Here is a 20,991-nt window from a genome sequence, read left to right on the forward strand (position 1 = left end):
CAACTTTGACATGTTCTATATAGTTCTACCATTAATCGTGTGGATTCTGTGCTGTCCCTTTCAGAACCTTGAGCACATCATGGAGAGATTCGCCTCAGGCATCACTGTGGAGGACACATCCAGTGCCATCAGACGGGTAAGTTCATAAATAAACAAATCAATAGACAAACAAACAAACAAACAAACAAACAAACACACAAATAAACAAACAAACAAACAAGCAAAACAAAGCAAAAAAATGAATACACGTACGGGATGATAAATAGATAATAAATCGAAAACAAGTTTCATCGACGATTTTGAGATAAGTTCATAATTTGTATCATAAGTGTTTGTCTATCTGTATCATAAGTGTTTGTCTGTCTGTCTATTTAAAGGAGCACTGGGTCGACGTACTCTAAATGTAACGTTTTGTTTTGTCAATAATTAAGCGTTCTAATAACGTACAAATCTTCTCTTTTTTTACAAAACGAAATAAATAAAGACTAAAAACTACATGTTTATACACGCCAAAACCTTAACATTTCCTCTCGTCCAATTTCAGGGCAATATCGAGTACTATTCGACAGAAGTGGAACTGAACGCCAAGTTTCGAGTGTTCTGCAAAAACTGCTCGACTGTGTTTGCTGGGCACAATACGGTGAATGCCCAGCTCAAAATCAAGTCCAAAAGAGGTAAGCCCTAGTTGACTCTTCCTACTGTTTAAGGTGTGCGGTAAGAGTTATAGAAAAGAGCTAAAGGCACGGCACTTCCGGTATAAGCAATTCGGCTCGCAATTAAAAATTACAAAAAGGACGTACCTGCAATGTGAGGTGCCTCCTATTAGAGGATAGCTCACAAGAAAGGACGCCTTCTACTGTTCCTTTGTCTATTATATTTATCAAAATATACCTGTCATGACAGGCCACCTGCAATATAGGGACACTTTTGATGGGCTCCAAGGGTGTCCTGTCATTGTAGGTATCACAGAACAAGCATCTCTGAAGAAAAGCTTCAGACCCTGACCAATGAACTTCGCTTACCCTCATATACACCTGGCTTTCTACTGTCTGTATCGGTGCAATTGTCTGTATATTTTCGTCTGTGGGGCTTAAACCTCCGTTTGAATTACATCATCTTTGCTTAAGCTTTTGTTGACCAGATATGTTACTGTATCAACTGTCCTTGCTCAAAAAAAGGTCTTTCTGCGGACATATCGTGGCTTTTTGTGTTCTCCAAACTTGCAACTGGCTCTCTAACGTACGTTAGAATCTGCCTTTCTGCGGATATGTGTTAATTGCCTATCAGGGCTCCCCAAAGTGCGCGTCCCTGCGTCCTATACGCACTAGAAGACGAAACCACGTACTAGAAATGTATTGAAGGGGTCCCCGGGACGCACTAAACTTTAAAAGAGCGGGTCCTGGGACGCACTAAATTTCCTTTTTCGTGCGTACCGTACATAGTTTTATAGACTCGACTGTAATCGTACGCTATTTACACAGTTCACTATGCGTGACCACAATGTTGCCCCCCGCGGGTTAGGGGGAAGAATTTACCCGATGCTCCCCAGCATGTCGTAAGAGGCGACTAACGGATTCTGTTTCTCCTTTTACCCTTGTTAAGTGTTTCTTGTATAGAATATAGTCAATGTTTGTAAAGATTTTAGTCAAGCAGTATGTAAGAAATGTTAAGTCCTTTGTACTGGAAACTTGCATTCTCCCAGTAAGGTAATATATTGTACTACGTTGCAAGCCCCTGGAGCAATGTTTTGATTAGTGCTTTTGTGAACAAGAAACAATTAACAAGTGGCTCTATCCCATCTCCCCCCCCCCCCCCTTTCCCCGTCGCGATATAACCCTCGTGGTTGAAAACGACGTTAAACACCAAATAAAGAAAAAGAAGAACCACAATGTTAACACTGGGTTTTGGGACCCTTGGGACCCCTAAAATTCTGCACTGGGGGTCCATGGACCCTCTAACATTCTGCAGTGGGGGTCCATGGACACTCTAACATTCTGCAGTGGGGGTCCATGGACACTCTAACATTCTGCAGTGGGGGTCCATGGACACTCTAACATTCTGCAGTGGGGGTCCATGGACACTCTAACATTCTGCAGTGGGGGTCCATGGACACTCTAACATTCTGCAGTGGGGGTCCATGGACACTCTAACATTCTGCAGTGGGGGTCCATGGACACTCTAACATTCTGCAGTGGGGGTCCATGGACCCTCTAAAACTCTGCAGTGGGGGTCCATGGACCCTCTAAAACTCTGCAGTGGGGGTCCATGGACCCTCTAAAACTCTGCAGTGGGGGTCCATGGACCCTCTAAAACTCTGCAGTGGGGGTCCATGGACCCTCTAACATTCTGCAGTGGGGGTCCATGGACACTCTAAAAACTGAAAGTGGGGGTCCCGGGACACTCCAGGAGGGACGTCCGTGGGGAGCACTGCCTATCCCCTACCTCTCTGGACAATCTCTGCTCCAGTATCGCTAAACTCTGACAAAGTCTTTGCTTGGATACCTTTCTGCTTGGCTTTTTCAAACAAACTTCACTTTGTTTTTATGAACGATCTGCAATACATTTGTTTAACCCAAGTGGAACCAAGCCTGTAATCGCTTCTCCGACCGCCCTGCAGACAACTAAAGACGCGATTTTTAGGACGTAAGAAAAGTCGGGGACGGGTGTGGTAGCAGGGAGGAGGGGGGGGGGGGGGGGGGGGGGGATGAGTTTAGTTCGGCATTAGTTCCAGTTTATATCGATAAAAGGGAGAACACAAACAGTATTGTAAAGGTTTTGTTCCGGTACGTTAGCCAGATGTGGTATATGCACACACACACACACGTATGTTGGTTGTTTGAATATGATCAAGATATTTACTCCAGGGTAGGATGTGCTCATGGGGGGGGGGGGGGGGCGGGGCCGAAGCGGGTGCACGTCTGCATATGCAGATGAACAATCTAGTTATGGATGTTTGCAACATTGTAATTATCTTCATTCGGTTTCTCGCGGCTGCCACTCTTCTTGGGTGAAGGAGGTGGAGTATTTGATTCACACTGATATTTTGCATGTTGATTTTTTTCTCCCGAGTGATTTAGTGTTCAAAGCGATTTACCAGAGTCTCCCAATTCATTTGATAAATGAAAAGAGCATGTCTTTATTAGTACAACTCCCCAGCAACAGCAACTTTTTTATAGACAGAACATTAGATTTGATCTCGAAACTCCGTTATCCATTGGAGTGAGGTGTTCACCTGAAAAAAAAGTAGCAGTAAATACATTCTACATAATAGGTTGCGGGGAGAACGAACGAATACACAGTACGGAGAGAAAAGAGAGAACGGTGAATTGTGAAGTTATTTGTCTTGTCTCAGACTGCCAGTAAAACTCCCGTTTTACTCTTCATGAAACGACGCCCCCCCCCCCCCCCCTCCTCCCAACCACCACCCCCACACCTGGAGCAGGTGTGAATAAACTGCTATCACAAAAGGTGGTGTTACACCGGCAGTCTTAAACGAGAAAAATGACGTCGTCTTTGAATCGGTTTCGTTCTTACGATTCGGTCGATTTCCCCGCAACCTCTCTATTTTCAGATTACTACGACCGTTCATTCGTTTATGTGGTGTTTGTGTGCCCCTCTTTCCCATCCTTGCACAGTTTTTGAATTTATCGCTTCTTTCAAGCACGAATTTTCGCATTTTCACGTGTGTCTTGGGTGAATGGAAACATTCCGTCTTATCTTAAAAGATATGCTTATTTCCTCTTTCTCCTTCTTCTCTTAGTACAGGCATGCCGATGTCTTCGATTGTGATATTGTGTGATTTGTTTGTTACTACATGTACTGTATGTGGTTTTTGTCTTGTTTCGAAGAGAAACGCATGTTTAATTCTCACAGAAACTGTCCCTGTTTTCACACAGAATTTTTCATTTTTACATTTAGTCAAGTTTTGACTAAATGTTTTAACATAGAGGGGGATTCGAGACAAGGGTCGTGGGGTATGTGTCTGTGTGTCTGTGTGTCTGTCTGTCTGTCTGTCTGTCTGTGCGTGTGTGTGTGTGTGTGTGTGTGTGTGTGTGTGTGTGTGTGTGTGTGTGTGTAGAGCGATTCAGACCAAACTACTGGACCTATCTTTATGAAATTTTACATGAGAGTTCCTGGGAATGATATCCCCGGATGTTTTTTTTATTTTTTCGATAAATACCTTTGATGACGTCATATCCGGCTTTTTGTAAAAGTTGAGGCGGTACTGTCACACCCTCAATTTTTAATCAAATTGATTGAAATTTTGGCAAAGCAATCTTCGACGAAGGCCGGACTTTGGTATTGCATTTCAGCTTGGTGGCTTAAAAACTAATGAATGAGTTTGGTCATTAAAAATCGGAAACTTGTAATTAAAATTATTTTTTTATTAAACGATCCAAAAACAATTTCATCTTATTCTTCGTCATTTTCTGATTCCAAAAACATATACATATGTTATATTTGGATTACAAACAAGCTCTGAAAATTAAAAATATGAAAATTATGATTAAAATTAATTGTCCAAAATCGATTTAAAACCAATTTCATCTTATTTCTTGTCGGTCCCTCATTCCAAAAACATATAGATATGATATGTTTGGATTAAAAACAAACTCAGTAAGCTAAAAAGAATAGACATACAGAAAAGCGTGTTGTCCTGCTCAGCGCGACCACTACCGCACTATTCTGCATGGCTTGTCGATTTCACTGCCTTTGCCACGAGCGGTGGACTGACGAAACTACGAGTATGTGGTCTTGGTGAAAAAAGCAGTGCGTTCAGTTTCATTCTGTGAGTTCGACAGCTTGACTAAATGTTGTTATTTCGCCTTATGTTGTTGTTCCGCCGCTGCAGGTAATGGTGGTGATGTTGATGGTCCCAAAAAAAGTTGTTTAAAAAAAGAGAAACATTAGGAAATGACCAGGAAAAAGAATGCTTCATTTTATGAGAGAAAGAGACACCATGATCTTCTCTAACCACATACTTATCTGGAGTTTTCATATTTTGATGTCGTAAATTGACGAAACTATATCGGGACGTACATCTTAGAGACTCACGTGCACGGTGTGTTTGTTTCTCTTTGTAATTGAATCCATGCAGTTACCATGTGTATAACTGGCGTGGTGTGTACATGTACAAGTATAGTTCGTCTGGGTGTATGCTTGCATGCTTGCGTTGGTGTGTGTGGGGGAGGGTATGTCTGTGCGTCTGTGTGTGTCAGTTTGTTGCATCAATACATGAGTCTCAGGAACAACACTATAAGATGGCGACTAACGGACTCATCACGTGACCTTTCTGTTGCGCTCTTTGTAATCATTCACGTTGGTACTTATATTTAGCAGATGACATCATTTTTAAACAGTTTCTTATTTAATTTCTCTCGTTTCTGTAGCATACACTATCATCGGGTCTGACGAAGAACTGCCGCTGGGAGAAGAGTTCCAGAGCCTGGTTCGCTGCTTCATCGCAAGCCACGAGAAGAGGGTGGAGAGGAAATACCTGCCGGCTGCCAAATGCCTCGAACAACTCTCGTGAGTTCAAGTCACTGTCATTCTGGACGATTTAGCCCGGTTTGATTGGGTATGGGTTTTTGGTTCGGTTTGGTTTGATTACGCATGCTTTTAATCTATCTTCTGTTCAAATCTCTCTCTCTCTCTCTCTCTCTCTCTCTCTCTCTCTCTCTCTCTCTCTCTCTCTCTCTCTCTCTCTCTCTCTCTCTCTCTCTCTCTCTCTTTCTCTCCCCCTCTCTCTCTCTCTCTCTCTCTCCTCTCTCTTTCACTCTCTCTCCCTCTCTCTCTCTCTCTTTCACTCTCTCTCTCCGCTCCGCTCTCTCTCTCTCTCTCTCTCTCTCTCTCTCTCTCTCTCTCTCTCTCTCTCTTTCTTTTTTTTGGGGGGAGGGGGGTGTGCGCGGGGGGTGGGGCGTTGACGGAACGACATGGAGAGAAAACGATATTCTTCATGACAAATTCTTTCTGCAGAATCTCACTGGACTACAAGCGCATGTCGGAGGCGGCGCGGATTGAGATGGACGAGCTGAACATCAAGTGTTTCCAGGTGCTGCGAGCCGTCATCCACAACGAGGAGCGACGTCTGCCCGAAGACTGGGCCACCAGGACCACAGAGGCCAAGATCATGAAGTAGGGAATGTCTTTCTTTCTGGTAGCTTGGATTGTGGCTGATGGGTTGATGTGAGGGTTTAATTTGAATTCTGAAGACAGGGCCACCAGGACTACAGAGGCCAAGACCATAAAGTATGGAATTGCTTTATTGTTTATGGTGGCTATGTCGGTGGATTTTGTTAGTAGGCTTAGTGTGTTTGGCGTGAATGCTGAAGACCACAGTAGTCAAGATCATGAAGTAGGCAGACCTGCCTACCCTTACGATTTGGGCGTAATTTACTACGATTTTTATTCCAAACTACGCCACTACGCTTTCCGCGATGGAAATACGATTTTTAAGAAACCGAAAGTACGATTTTTCGCATGAGACATTGGAGAGTCTGCTCCTCCTGAAATCAAGATCAGGAACATTCGGCACCAGGCAGTACAGCCAAGCAGAACTTGGCAGATTTAAGTCATGCTATTACAAGTCTTTGAAAAAGCCCTCTACCTCCAAATAAACTCTATGCTCATTCAGCAAACTCTTGATTACACTAATGGTGGAGCGCTGGTTATGTGCGAGGCTGATTTTTTGAGATGTATGACCACATGACATATTTTGCTTTCGTCATCCTAGATTGTTTCAATCAGTGTAGTTTCCCAGTGCTGTGTTCTAGGGTCGTTTTGATTGACTTCACAATTTGAGAAAATCAATGACATTTTATTTTTGCGAAGCAACTGAATATGAACAGAAAGTGTGCAGAAGAATGTTTGTGTCCTGCAAGACATTGTGAACAACTATTTCTCCGTTGGAAGAAAAATGAGGATGTCTACAGGCAAGGTAGTGTCATATTCTTTATTTTGGGTTCTCCTTTTAGTCACACCCAACGATGGCCGTTACTTTTGGCAACGAAAAACTACTCTTTCTACCACCAGATTACTCTTTTTGGCTGGGCTCATTACTCCTTGTAATTTTTGGGGTAGGCAGGTCTGAGTAGGGAATGTCTTTGTTTCTGGCGACTTGGATTGTGGGTAGATGGGTTTGTGGGTTTTGTGTGGTTGGTGTGGAATTTTGAAGTTGGTGTGTGAGTTTGTTGGAGACTGAAGACTGGGCAACCAGGAACACAGAGGTCAAAATCATTTAAGTATGGGATGCTTTTGTATTTGATGGCTTGGTTGGTGGATTTTTTTTAGTAGGTTTAGTGTGTTGTGGGTGAATGCTTAAGACTGATCCTCTAGGACCACAGAAGCCAAGATTATGAAGAATGACTTTTTTTCTTCTTTTGGGTGGTTTTCTTTTGTTAAGTGTTGGTTGGGCGGATGCATGCTTGCTTGTTTGACTAGCTGGTTGGTTGGCTAGTTGGTTAGTTTGGCCAAGATTATGAAGGGGTTATTGTGGTGGTTTTGTGTGTGTGTGTGTGTTGTTGGTGTATTTTTTTTGGGGGGGGTGTGTGTGTGATTTGTGTTTGGGTCGAGGACAGGGTTTGAATAGAGGCGAGTGCCCAGAGGATATGCAAAAAAGACTGAAATTGGTGATGCTTTCTTTCCGTTAACCACAGAGGATTAAAAGTGATCACAGACATCCAGAACCTGTTCGACCGGTCGGGCTCCATGAAGAAGTCCCTGCCCCACCTGGCGTCCAGAAACGACCTGATCGCCAAGGAGGTCCTCGCCTTCCTCTGCATCATGCTCTTCAACGCCAACGCTCAAGTGCAGGTCAGTTCATCATAAATAAAATATGATAAGGCCACACAAAAAAATAGTCTGTTTACGGTAACCCGACCGACCCTATTTTTTTCGCGCGACCCTAGACTTTGTTTTGGCATTTGGGGGAAAAAAAACCAAAAAAACGTAAAAATATGGTTTTTTGGGGAAAAAAAATCCCGACCTACCGACCCTATTTTTTTGGCCTATGTTACCGTAAACAGACCTATTTTTTTTTTGGCCTAATGGTATAATAATGGCACAGTGATATTGCAATCAAAAAGCAAGAATTGCTAGTTGGTGTAACGTTTGATTTAAACATGACAAAACAAAATGTAAATGTAGGATTATCGATGAAAATTTGAAAGTAAACCTTTGAGTATCCTTGTCTGTTGCAGTGATACAGGGTGACACGAAAAAAACAGATCCCACCAAAAGTTTAATATTTTCTGAAATAATCAGCCGATTCTTTTATTTTTTCAGGTGAGCCAAGCTGAAATGATGTTCTAACAGCCCACCAAGTTTGAGCTTCAAGATGTCATGGACAACGGAGCATAAGACATTTATAGTCGAGGCCTATTTTCGCCGGCGAACAGATTTGCTCGGGCTGCGCACAACAGACTCTCTGACTGAATCAATATTCCTCGGTGTCCTTGCTGATTTAGGTCGACCAGAGTGGGATCCCCTGTTAGGGTTTTTACTATTGAGGTTATTGACAGTCCCATGGTCTCTGAACTTATCCCTCCATCCATAGATAACTGATTTAACAGGAAAGTCTCTACGTCCAAACTGTCTTTTGAATTCCAGTTGAGCAGCGTGGATAGAATTCGACCGAAAATAGGCCTCGACTATAAATGTCTTATGCTCCGTTGTCCATGACATCTTGAAGCTCAAACTTGGTGGGCTGTTAGAACATCATTTCAGCTTGGCTCACCTGAAAAAATAAAAGAATCGGCTGATTATTTCAGAAAATATTAAACTTTTGGTGGGATCTGTTTTTTTCGTGTCACCCTGTACAAATATAATTCTTGATGTATAATGGAAAGGTAATCTATGAGTTTCCCTGCATGTTGCAACAAGCCATGGTGTATTCCCCATACATGTATAAAGGATGTCCTTAAAAGACCAATTCCGAAAATAACTTCTGTCAACGTGTCAACGACACACCGCACGCTAATGATTGGCCCCTCCAATGTTTGTCCGAGGTTTTGGCAGGGGTATTTACTCTTTTACAACCCATCCAAACCCGACGGAATATTTTCCGAAAATCGTCTATTGAGTCCGAAGTCGACTTCGAGAAGACTTTCCGAAAACTCAGCGCCAAAGCTTGGTGCAGCCAGTTTTGTGTATAAGACTTCGCGAAGACTTTCCGAAAACTCAGCGCCAAAGCTTGGTGCAGCCAGTTTTGTGTATAAGACTTCGCGAAGACTTTCCGAAAACTCAGCGCCAAAGCTTGGTGCAGCCAGTTTTGTGTGTAAGACTTCGCGAAGTCGACTTCGAGGCTATATGGAAAGTAAATGTATGAATATCTTTGCCTGTTGCAGCAATCCATGCTGTCGTACTTTTTCTCCACGCGGGAAGAAGTGTTCTTCATGGCCGTCAGAGACCGCATGGCGCTATCCACCAATTCCATCAAAGAAAAGTCAGTCAGCTTTTTTGATTCAGTTTTCTCAGCGTGCTCAATTTGCTTTCAAGACTTATTCACTGGTTGTCTGACTAACTGACTAGCTTACTGGTTGGTTCGCTGACAGTTAGTTGGGTTGGTTGGGCTGTCAGTGGCTTGTTGATAGAGCCATTAGTGTATGATTTTTACAGATGGTTTGTCAAATTGTTAATTGGCTGTTTCTTAGGTTCATTCTTGCGAGCGCGTGAGTGTGTGTATGTGTGTGTGTGTGTGTGTGTGTATGCATGTGTGTGTGTTTGCATGTGTGTGTATGCATGTGTGTGTGCGTGCGCGTACGCGTTTGTGTGTGTGTGTGTTTGTGTGTAGATGTATGTATTGCCTGAATACCCGCTCCCATTTATGACCTGATTGACCTGCCAGGCAGTAACTGCAAGTCCAGCACGAGGTCGAGCTGAATCTGTGACTGTTGGCACATTGTGTGTATGTGTGTGAGTGTGCGTGCGTTTTTGCGTGCGTGCGTGTGTGTGTGTGTGCGTATGTGCGGGCGTGCGTGCGTGCGTTCGTTCGTGCACGCATGTGTGTTTGTGTGCGTGCGCGCGTGTTTGTGTGCGTGCGCGCGTGCGTGTGTGTGTGTGTGTGTGTGTGTGTATTGCCTGAATGACCGCTCTCATTGATGACCTATTTGCCCTGTCAGGCGGTCACTGCAAGCCCAGCACGAGGCGAAGCTGAAGGACTCGTCCACCACCAAGAAGTCGCAGAGCACTTTCCTCGTCACGCTCATGGCACTCAAGGTACGGACCCTAGCTCGCTCTTTGGCTGTCTGACTGGCTGGCTGGCTGGCTAGCTGGCTGGCTCATGCGTTCTGTTGCTCCCTCTCTCGCTCTCTTTCTTGCTGTCTGTCTGTCTCCCTCTCTCTCTCTCTCTCTCTCTCTCTCTCTCTCTCTCTCTCTCTCTCTCTCTCTCTCTCTCTCTCTCTCTCTCTCTCTCTCTCTCTCTGTCTGTCTCTTTCTCACTCTCTTATTTTCGTGCACCTTTCCGATACACGCCGGTTGTTGTTTTTCTCTACCTTTTCTCCCCGGCTCATATGTGTTTGGATGTAACAAATAATTATGATGTTGTTTGTTTCAAGGTTAACTGTGCGTTCATGTGAATGAAAATGACAACAACTTTATTTTGTTTGTTTACAGCAAATCCAGGCGTATGAAGATGCGATGAGGCAGCAAAGACTTAGTGGATGGGTGAGTCAGGTTGCACTGGCTTTTCTTTTATTTCAGTTTACAAACTTAGCCAAACAAATATTGCGACAAATTTTGCACCCAGATTAAAGCATTACTTTCCGTGTCATTTCAAACTTTTTATGCCAAATAAGGCCGTTTACTTTACTATCTGGATCACCTTTCGGATTAAAGATTTCTTTGACAGGGATCACGTGACCTCCGCTCAAATAAGGGTACCCTCAAAATCGACCGGACAAAAACGGAATTAAAAAACTATGAAAAAATATGTTATGAAAATATTATGCAGAAATTCTGATTTGTGTGATAATCTTTTTGTAGATTCTACCCGGTTGACGCTTTTGTGGGAAAGAATGTGACTGCTTTGTCCATGTGCTATACAAGTTCCGTGTCTTTCTATATTACACTTATGTTAAGATTTTTGTTGTTGAAATGTTCTGCATTTAAAACCATTCCCCATTTTGTTTCTTAAGACGCGAAGACAGGTGGCAAGCTGTGTCAAGGCCGTGTCCAAGAAGAAGAGGAAGAAGGCCAAGGTCGACGCCGAGAAGAAGGCCATGGCTATGACCCCGGGGGCCGTGGACAGCAAGGAGGTCAAGGTGGGGTTCAAGGACGACAAGAAGGGCAAGGTCAGCAAGAAGCAGAAGGAAAAGGAGTTGCATCAGAAGCAGATCAACGGGATGGCAAAGAAGGAGGTGCAGTTCCAGACGCCCCTGGTGGGCAAGGAGGACATCGCTCTCATGGATGCCCAGGAGCTGCAGGACGTCGAGATCTCCGTCAAGGTCGAGGTCAGCACGTCAATTTGCGTTACAGTCACGCCGGGGTGGGGGCCGGGTAGCTCAGATGGTAGAGCACTGGACATGAGATCTTATGGTCACGGGTTTAAATCCCGGCCGGGACGGACACGGGTCAACTTTATGTGCAGACTCAGAGACGGTATCCATGTCCCACCACCGTGTCACCACAATGGCACGTAAAAGACCTCGGTCATTCTGCCATAAGTGCAGGTGGCTGATTACACCTAAACACGCACACACCTGGGTAGCGCGACTCTTGTTGCTGCTAGCTTTCCACTGGGAGGAAGCGACCCGAACTTCCCAGCATTATGATAATACAGAAAATGAAATGAAATGAAAACCTGCCAAAAACGACCAACCAAGGGACCGACCCAAAGTGTTCGTTATGGACAGGTGGTCGCTATTGAAAGGTGAATCATACGGAAGAAAGACCTGTCTGGGATCCTTGGGAGAGGTCGTTGTTGGCAGGTGGTCGCTTTCGACTGGTGGTCGAAAGGGCAGGTTTGACTGTGGTTGTTGTCTTATGTTTGGGAAGACACCACACGAAAAATTAACTTCTTTTTAAATTGTCTAATTAGGCCAACACTGACGTATCGGTACAGACATGAAACGATCTCGGACGTTTGTGAGTCTTGCTGAAATAATGTACACACATTCACTTAACTTTTGTTTCCATATGTCAGCATTTAATGCTTTCTTTTCTCAAGTCATCAAACAAACAAAAAACAAGAGTTTTTATTTTATTTTATGGAGCATGGAATAAGACGCTTCCTCGCCAGTAAACATCTCGGTGTTTGAATACTGGTATAAAACACATGCGCCATCATTCCGAAAACAGAAAGTCGCTTGTGTGTTTCTTTCGTGTAATATGTTTATTAGTTTTTGTCTGTTGTTGTTATACATTATAAGATCTGTTGACGCCACACTGAGTGAAGGTTTGTTGCAATAGGTGCGCCTGTTGATACAATAACGTAAGTGCTTTATGTACTTATTTTGAATGTCCTTGGGATTCTTATTTCAAGGTGTATTTATAATTGTTGATAGGCAGGTTAGACGTGTTGAAGAAATTTTTCCATTTTAATAAAGTTTTGTTATTGTTATTGTGACTGTTATTGTGGTACAGGAGCCCGAACCAGACGTCTCCTCTGCAGTAGACACCACTGTCTTCGAATACCGGAACGACGGCTACATCGAGCTTGTGCTGAAGGTTATGGCTCGCATGTGCGATGGACAGAATAAACTTCTACAGGTAAGTCTGTGTATGGGTGTTTGTGTGTGTGTGTGGGGGGGGTGTCTGTCTGTGTCGTTGTCTTTGACTCTGTGATTGTGTGTGTGTTTATATATGTGCGTGTGTGTATGGTGTGTGTATGTGTGTGTGCCTGTGTGTGCTTGTGTGTGTTAGTGAGTGTGTGTGTGTGTGTGTGCGTGAATCTACGTGCTTGCGCGCGCGCGTGTGTGTGTGATTATATGTGTGGGTGTATGTGAATGTGTGTGTGTCTGACTGTCTGTGTCTGTGTGTGTGTGTGTGTTGGAATGAGAGAGAGAGGGAGAGAGATTGTGTGTGTAGAGAGAGAGAGTGTGAGAGTGAGAAAGAGAGGGTGTGCGAGAGTGAGCGTGCGTACGTGAGCGCGCGTATATGTGTTACTCTTATCCCCATTAATGTTTTGTTGAGTCACTTGAGAAAAAGTGACTCTATGTAATCGGTCAGTGTTAGTCTGTCCGGCCGGCCGGCCGGCCGTCCGTCCGGCCGGCCGGCCGGCCGTCCGTAGACACCACCTTAACGTTGGACTTTTCTCGGAAACTATCAAAGCGATCGGGCTCATATTTTGTTTAGTCGTGACCTCCAATGACCTCTACACTTTAACGATGGTTTCGTTGACCTTTGACCTTTTTCAAGGTCACAGGTCAGCGTCAAAGGAAAAATTAGACATTTTATATCTTTGACAAAGTATCTCGGAAACTATCAAAGCGATCGGGCTCATATTTTGTTTAGTCGTGACCTCCAATGACCTCTACACTTTAACGATGGTTTCGTTGACCTTTGACCTTTTTCAAGGTCACAGGTCAGCGTCAAAGGAAAAATTAGACATTTTATATCTTTGACAAAGTTCATCGGATGTGATTGAAACTTTGTAGGATTATTCTTTACATCAAAGTATTTACATCTGTAGCCTTTTACGAACGTTATCAGAAAAACAAGGGAGATAACTAGCCTTTTCTGTTCGGCAACACACAACTTAACGTTGGGCTTTTCTCGGAAACTATAAAAGTGACCGGGCTCAAATTTTATGTGAACGTGACTCATTGTGTTGTGAATAGCAATTTCTTCCTGTCCATCTGATGCCTCATTCAAAACTGCGAAAGTGACTCGATCGAGCGTTTGCTCTTCTTGTTTTTTAAATGGCATGGCAGTGACCAAAATCAATACAACCGTATTTCAAACCCTAGAATCAGCCTCTCCACTTCGACTCATTCTGAATGTTTCCGCTGTTTCTAGGACTATCTGCGCGAACAGCCAGACAACGTCAAGTCGTTTGACATCATAGCGGAAGTGACGCGCTTCCTCAATGTCGTCTACTCCAACATCAACGCCAGGAACATCGACCTCGTCATTCAGCTCTTTGAGACCATGAACGAGTTCACTGCCGTGAGTTTGCCCGAATTCCGATTTTCAAAAAGTATTAGTATAGGCATGCAAGGGGTAAAATGGAAGTACATCATCGTTGGGTTTAACTGGTCGACCACGTGTTTCCTGTTTGTCCGAGGTAAGGGGCGCAACTCTTCCACAACGCTTGCAAACCCTGACAGTCATTTCCAAACATCATTAACTCTCTCCGTGAAGAGTCCCCCATGTAACCTAGTTATGTCCTTTGAACATGGAAATGAATGTTAAGCATAAAATCGAATTTCAAAAGTCGAAATTATTCCCTTTCATCAGGATTTGCCGCATTGTCAACACCCTGCCACGGTTCTCTCCGTCTGAAAAGTTTAGTAGTTTGCAACAGCTTCCTTGGATTTGAGACACCTTTCTTGGGCACGACCAAAGCAATATTTACATACTTGACATGCTGTGCTTCAGTGCTTGCAGTTGCAACCCTTCGGGTTCAAAACGTATGACATCGAGGACTAGATATAGGAAACTTTGTTGGAGCAGAATAGACGAATTCCAAAAATAACTCTGTCGGGTTTGTCTGTTGTGAAAGAGTACATGCCCTTGCTTTTTACACGGACACACATTGGAGGGGCCAATCACTAGCGAGGGGTGTGTTGGAAACACGTGGACATGAGCACATGTGAAGTTAATTGTCAGAGAAAAAGCAAGGGTAATCACTCTTTAACAACTCATACAAACCCGACGGAGTTATATTCGAAAATCGTCTATTGCGGAACTTTTTGACAGTGGGGTAAACCATGACCGCGAGGACTACCTAGAACAAGGTACATAGCAAAATCGCTGCAGATGTAGTTGTCTGATAGTTGCTCGTAACTGGCTCTAAATACAGTGCAACCTTCCTTTTGAGACCCCCCCCCCCCCCAACAACAACAAAAAAAAAATAAATAAATGTAATAATAAAAAATAAAACCTTCCCCTTTTACAGACGTTCTGTTGATAACCTCTGTTAATTTATGCCCCATTTTAAGACTCCATCCTAAATAAGACCTCAATGTCTTAGATTTTTGACGGACGTAAAAAGGGGCTTTCACTGTATGACACTCGTGTTATCTTTGAGCAGGGGAATCAGGACAACCGTATTGTCATCTACGACAACAAGATCATCGACTACATCAACTTCATCATGCGTGCTGGGGACTTCGCGGACTGCTCCACGGAAAAGGTTGGTTTCTTTTCATTTTAATTCCAGCGGTATAGGGGGGGGGAGTGTGTGGTGTGTGTGTGTGTGTGTGTGTGGTTGTGTGTGCGTGCGTGCGTGCGTGCGTGTGTGCGTGTGTGCGTGCGTGTTTCTCAGACCTAAGACCTGCGTTATTGTGTGTGTTGGGGGTACATGTGTGTGTGTGTGTGTGTGTCCGTGCGTGCGTGCGTGAGTGCGAACGTTCGTGCGTGCGCGCGCGTGTGTGTGTGTGTGTGTGTGTGTGTGTTGCTCAGTCCTGAGGTGCCTGTTTGTGTGTTTCAGATCCTAGAGCTACGGATGAGTATTGCTAACCTAGTCATGTCTCTCATCGAGGAAAACGGGCCGGGGGCTACAGAGGTTGCCCTGGTAAGACTTCACCGTCCTGTCTTTTGTTTTAGTTTAAACAGGATACAGGGCGGGGATGTAGCTCAGTCGGTAGCGCGCTGGATTTGTATCCAGTTGGCCGCTGTCAGCGTGAGTTCGTCCCCACGTTTGGCGAGAGATTTATTTCTCAGAGTCAACTTTGTGTGCAGACTCTCCTCGGTGTCCGAACACCAGCGTGTGTACACGCAAGCACAAGACCAAGTGCGCACGAAAAAGATCCTGTAATCCATGTCAGAGTTCGGTGGGTTATAGAAACACGAAAATACCCAGCATGCTTCCTACGAAAGCGGAGTATGACTGCCTAAATGGCGGGGTAAAAACGGTCATACACGTAAAAGCCGTGGGAGTTTCAGCCCATGAACGAACAAACAAACAAAACAGGATAGTTTTTATTGATTTTTTTTGTGGGGGTATCAGTTTCTCTCCGAGACATGTGGGCTCACAAAACGAATATCATTTCTTTATTTATTTATTTTTTAACTTTATTTACTATCATTATATTATATTTTCTATGAGATTTTATTCAATTTAAACTTGATATAATAATAAAAGAAAAGGATTGGAACACTTGAAAACGATCGCTTTTATTACGTGCCCAAGACAGGTGGGAAATCACACTTAAAATCATGATGTCGGCCATAACAATGCTGATGTACTATGTACGGAACTCTCAGAATCATAATCGAAATCAAGGAAAACCAAGCTTCAGAATAGACAAAACGAAAAGTGTGCAGAGTAGGTTTTTGTATAAATTAATTTTGCACATTGCCCCTCGAGTCAATTGAGAAATTAACTCTTAAAAGAATCCCATTCTGTACACATAAAAAAGCGCCCATGCCATTATTCTGTGTTATGTGTTCAGGTGTGAAGGATCGATCATCTGTTTTCATGTGGAGGACTGTGCCTTTGGTTTCAACGGTGTTTTATTTCAGCAATAAATTGATACAAAACATAATCAGCATATTTACCATCGACAACAAGCTACAAGCTGATAGTGATGATCCTGCCGTTAACTCGCTGTGTTCACTGCACAGGAGGTGAAGGACACTCTGGACAATAAGGATGCACGGTGCTGGTAACTGTTGGCGGAGTGCTACGAGATGCATTAAAGAGATCTAGGTCCACAACGTGTAGCCAAGACGTGTATCTAGCTGCATCTGTACCTGTACGTGTAGCTATGACGTCACACGTTCTATACCCTTGGTCCAGATTCTCCCAATCTAGAACTGCACAACGCGAAGCAGACGATCTAATTGATGGGTACGCGTACAGGTACACGTGATTTTAGCTATACGTCGTGGATCTAGAACTCTGGACCAGCCAGACGAGCACTGAAGCAGTGTATATTTCTCTTAACCCTTCTGTTTATTCTACAGGAGGTGAAGGACACTCTGGATAAGAAGGTGGTGTTAGCACTGCTAGCGGAGTGCTACGAGATGCACCAGCCGGACAAGCAGAAGATCGAGGAGCTGAAGGCTATCGGAGAACCCCAGATCCCCGGCCTCACCCAGCCTCCCACGGGCTCCTCTTCCGCCCTCAGGTCGCTGAAGGGGAACATACTGGCCGGTGTCAGGGTGAGTAACAAGATGTTGGGGGATGGGGGGGGGGAGACTTTTTTCTGTTGTTTTCAACTTTGGGCTAAGGAACCCGAATTTCATCTTCTTTTATGCTCCCCAGTGAAGTCATTTGTGCTCAAAGTTTGTCAGTTTATACACCCGCCACTTTTCATCTGAACTTCTATTTAGCCCAGGAACATGGAATCGTTTCTCTGTTTTGATTTGCCATGCGCGATCATATACTGGAACAAGGACGCACACGCACACACACGCACGCACGCACGCACGCACGCAAACAAACACACACACACACACACACACACACACACACACACACACACACACACACACACACACACACATACACACACTATCACACACACTCACAAAATTTACCTTGTAAGTATGATTTTGTTCATTCTGCAATTTCAAACTCCAAGCAGCAGAATACCGGAACATATTGGCTAACGCCACATGACTGTGCTTTTTATTACACTCGCTTACTGCATTCCCGGTCTGTGCACGTGTGCAGAAAAAGGAGAAGCACGAGAACGCAGATGCCTACATGGACGTTGGCTTCAGTCTCTTCATGCTTCTAGCTCGCATGTGTGACATCGACCCAAAGCTCATTGACTACCGTGAGTACTTCATTTTGTTCTCAAGTACTTTGGGCCTTACTGGAGATAAAATATATATTGTGTTGTTTGCATTTATATGACACTTCCTCTACATTGCTATATACCTGCATCTAAAGAAAGTCATGAGTAAAAGTTCTAAATCAACAACAAAAATCACAATAATTCATTTTGATTGAATTTTGGAAAGTTAGCAGTCTATCTGTGTTTGGATTTTCATAAAAGTTCTAAACGAATCCAGCTGTCTGCATCTTTCCTTGTGAGACTGAAAACCTTACACTTACCTAAAGCATCAAGCCCCGCTCCAGACAACTGCATTGGCTTCAGGCAGACGCACGTACGTTTCCAATACAAGGTCTTTTGCCTTTGCTTTGTTGATGTGTCCTCTACTGGTCCCTCATATAATCTCTGAACACCTCAACATGTAGAAACCCACTCGAACCCTAAGCTCATCCTCCGACAGCCTTGTCTTCCGCATCCAAGTCCACACAAAAACTTACCGCGAACGTGCGTGCCTTCTCTGTTGCTGCTCTCCCATCTGGAACAACATCACAGGAACTGTCCGTCATTCACTTCCTTCTTTCAAACCTGCCCTCAAAACACAGCTCGTTAAACAGCATCTCTAGTCTTTCTTCCTGAATCTTTTATTTCGATATATGTATATATAGGGTTCTAGTTGATTGTTTTTGAAATGTTTTGCATTGTATAAATATACTTCTATTTATTTTTACATTCAGTCAAAACTTAACATTGTTTGTATTTTCGTTTTAGTTCGCATGACACCGCTGCAGGCAAAGGCGTTCAACTTCTACAAGAAGAACGCCATGGCTATTGAAATTGTCAAGGATGATGTGCTGCAAAAGGTCAACTACCGGGTCAAAAACAAGGTCAGGGTCAAAAGCTTCATTTCATCTTTCTTACTTTTTTTAGGATAAAAGTCGCTTGTTCGTCAGGTGCTAGGAGACAGGTTCCGCATAACTCTCGCTTACTCCAATACACACGTCGTATGCATTTAGCGCGCTGACTTCCCTTTGTTTACCAGATCTATCTTTCTTGTTTTTGTTTAGTCATTTTAAGCTTCTGAATGCAGAAGTGCCCACCACCAACTCATGAGGTACAGGATTTACAGAAACTGCGAACGGTGATACAAAACTGTAAGCAAAATAATAAATCTGAAGTGTGTTGTACTTTTTTTCCGAATGCTGTCACATAATTATGTCACTCCCTGTATGCAGAGGGTGTTGCGCGAAGAAGTGAAGGAGAAGTTGAAATGGAGCGTGGACCGGTCGTCGCCTAGCAACAAGATCAGGGACCTGATGGATTGGACTAAGGACATCATGAAGGACATCGCCTACCAACAGAGAATCCTCAGGAACCCCGTGGCCATTCTCCTCACCAAGGGATGGTCAGTGTATATGTATATAAGGCTTTCCGTGCCTTTAACAAAATAAGGTATACAAAATGTTTTTTTTAAAAAAAGGTGCCAAAATTCTTCCTGGGACGGAAGAACTCCCACCCCTGAGAATGTCAAGAAGAGACGCCTTGGTTTGATCAATCGATGTAGAATCTTATTCAGGTCTTTTAATTATAATAATAATGACAGCTTATATAGCGCAAAACCACAGTAATCTTGATTAAAAATATCCGAACAGAAAAGAGAAGGGTAGGGATATCTGGGAATGAGCACTCCACAGAGAGGAGATGATAGAACAGTCGCCAAGACGGTGCGGATTTTTTTTTCTGCAAAAAACACTTGCAGAAAGAGGAACGCATAATAATAATAACAATGCATAATATTTCTATAGCGCATGTATCCAGGGTTTAACACTGCTCAAAGCGCTGTACAATCAAAATCCTACGACAACATAACATCATTTAACGTGCAATCACACACATATCAATGAATAACACATTGCTCTACAGGGCCGGACCCAGGGGGGGGGTTCCAGGGGTTCCGGAACCCCACCCCTGGAAAAAGCATGTACCTTGCTTTGAGTGGGTTTTTTTTTGTTTGTTTTTGTTTTTTTTAAATAAATTTTGTGTGTGTCTCTAACAAATTTTATTCAATGTGAAATCCGATGAGAAAAAGGTACCCCCCCCCCCCCCCCCACCAACTCACACTGACAGGCCTTAACCCTCAAAACAAGGCCCAGAATGCACCAGATTGCACAGATTTTAACCGTTTTTCAAAAAATTTTCCGGGGGAGCATACCCCCGGACCCCCCTAGTTCGCGCGCCTGCCTTGCAGGCGCGCGCTTGTGGCTTCGCCACTTCGCTGATTTGCCCCCCCAAAAAAGGAGGAACCCTCCCCCTTACAACCCATTTGGTCCGGCCCTGCTCTAAAAAAACAAAAAACATTATCACAAACACACGCATGGGCCGCACACACACGCACTACATAAAGCAAATTGCTCAATAATACATTATCACTAACATACACACAGACAGGGGGAGACAGAGAGTCATCTTCAACCCTTATGGGCAGGTTACTCTGGAACCACCTGGTGACCGTGCTGAGTTTCGCCATCAACATCCTCATGCTGGTCACGTGGAAGGCCAAAGGTTCGCTAGATACTGATGGTATCATGACCAACCAAACCGGCATTCCTTCCATTCTGCAAGAGTGAGTCTTCTCTCTTACACGCGTTTGGTGTGTGGGGTGGGGGAGGGGGTGGGTATGTGTGGGCGTGTGTGTGTGTGTGTGTGGGTTCGTACGTGCATGCGTGCGTGCGTGTGTGTGTGTGTACGCAAGCCAAGCAATATTCCTAGTGTGCTGGTCATAATATAAAATCTTATGTCTTGTGTCTTATGTCTCATGTATTATATGCGTGCGCGCATGTGTGTGTGTGTGTGTGTGTGTGTGTGTGTGTGTGTGTGTGTGTGTGTGCGTGCGTGCGTGCGTGCGTGCGTGTGTGTGTGTGTGTGTGTGTGTGTGTGTGTGAGAGAGAGTGAGTGTGTGTGTGTGTGTGCGTGCGTGCGTGTGTGCGTGCGTGTGTGCGTGCGTGTATGTGTGTGTGTGTGTGTGTGAAGGTGTGTGTGTGTGTGAAGGGTGAGTGTGTGTGTGTGTGTGTGTGTGTGTGTGTGTGTGTGTGTGTGTGTGTGTGTGTGT

General features: G+C 44.1%; 1 protein-coding gene across 1 annotated transcript in view; it reads left to right on the forward strand.

Moving 5' to 3' along the window:
- The window catches only part of LOC138962441 (inositol 1,4,5-trisphosphate-gated calcium channel ITPR3-like), a 210,817-nt gene that overhangs the window by 171,102 nt on the left and 18,724 nt on the right, over positions 1–20,991 (forward strand). The window contains exons 42-60 of the mRNA XM_070334254.1: positions 65–136; positions 545–674; positions 5,391–5,529; positions 5,977–6,135; positions 7,656–7,812; positions 9,345–9,475; positions 10,119–10,215; positions 10,612–10,662; positions 11,133–11,213; positions 11,301–11,447; positions 12,580–12,705; positions 13,954–14,103; positions 15,191–15,292; positions 15,590–15,673; positions 17,068–17,265; positions 17,780–17,885; positions 18,654–18,769; positions 19,118–19,287; positions 20,368–20,505. Of these exons, the coding sequence (XP_070190355.1) occupies positions 65–136; positions 545–674; positions 5,391–5,529; positions 5,977–6,135; positions 7,656–7,812; positions 9,345–9,475; positions 10,119–10,215; positions 10,612–10,662; positions 11,133–11,213; positions 11,301–11,447; positions 12,580–12,705; positions 13,954–14,103; positions 15,191–15,292; positions 15,590–15,673; positions 17,068–17,265; positions 17,780–17,885; positions 18,654–18,769; positions 19,118–19,287; positions 20,368–20,505 (2,354 nt within the window). The remainder of the gene's footprint in view (positions 1–64; positions 137–544; positions 675–5,390; positions 5,530–5,976; positions 6,136–7,655; positions 7,813–9,344; positions 9,476–10,118; positions 10,216–10,611; positions 10,663–11,132; positions 11,214–11,300; positions 11,448–12,579; positions 12,706–13,953; positions 14,104–15,190; positions 15,293–15,589; positions 15,674–17,067; positions 17,266–17,779; positions 17,886–18,653; positions 18,770–19,117; positions 19,288–20,367; positions 20,506–20,991) is intronic.

This window comes from Littorina saxatilis, linkage group LG1 (genome assembly GCF_037325665.1).
Source record: "Littorina saxatilis isolate snail1 linkage group LG1, US_GU_Lsax_2.0, whole genome shotgun sequence".
In the NCBI taxonomy this organism is placed as follows: Eukaryota; Metazoa; Mollusca; class Gastropoda; order Littorinimorpha; family Littorinidae; genus Littorina; species Littorina saxatilis.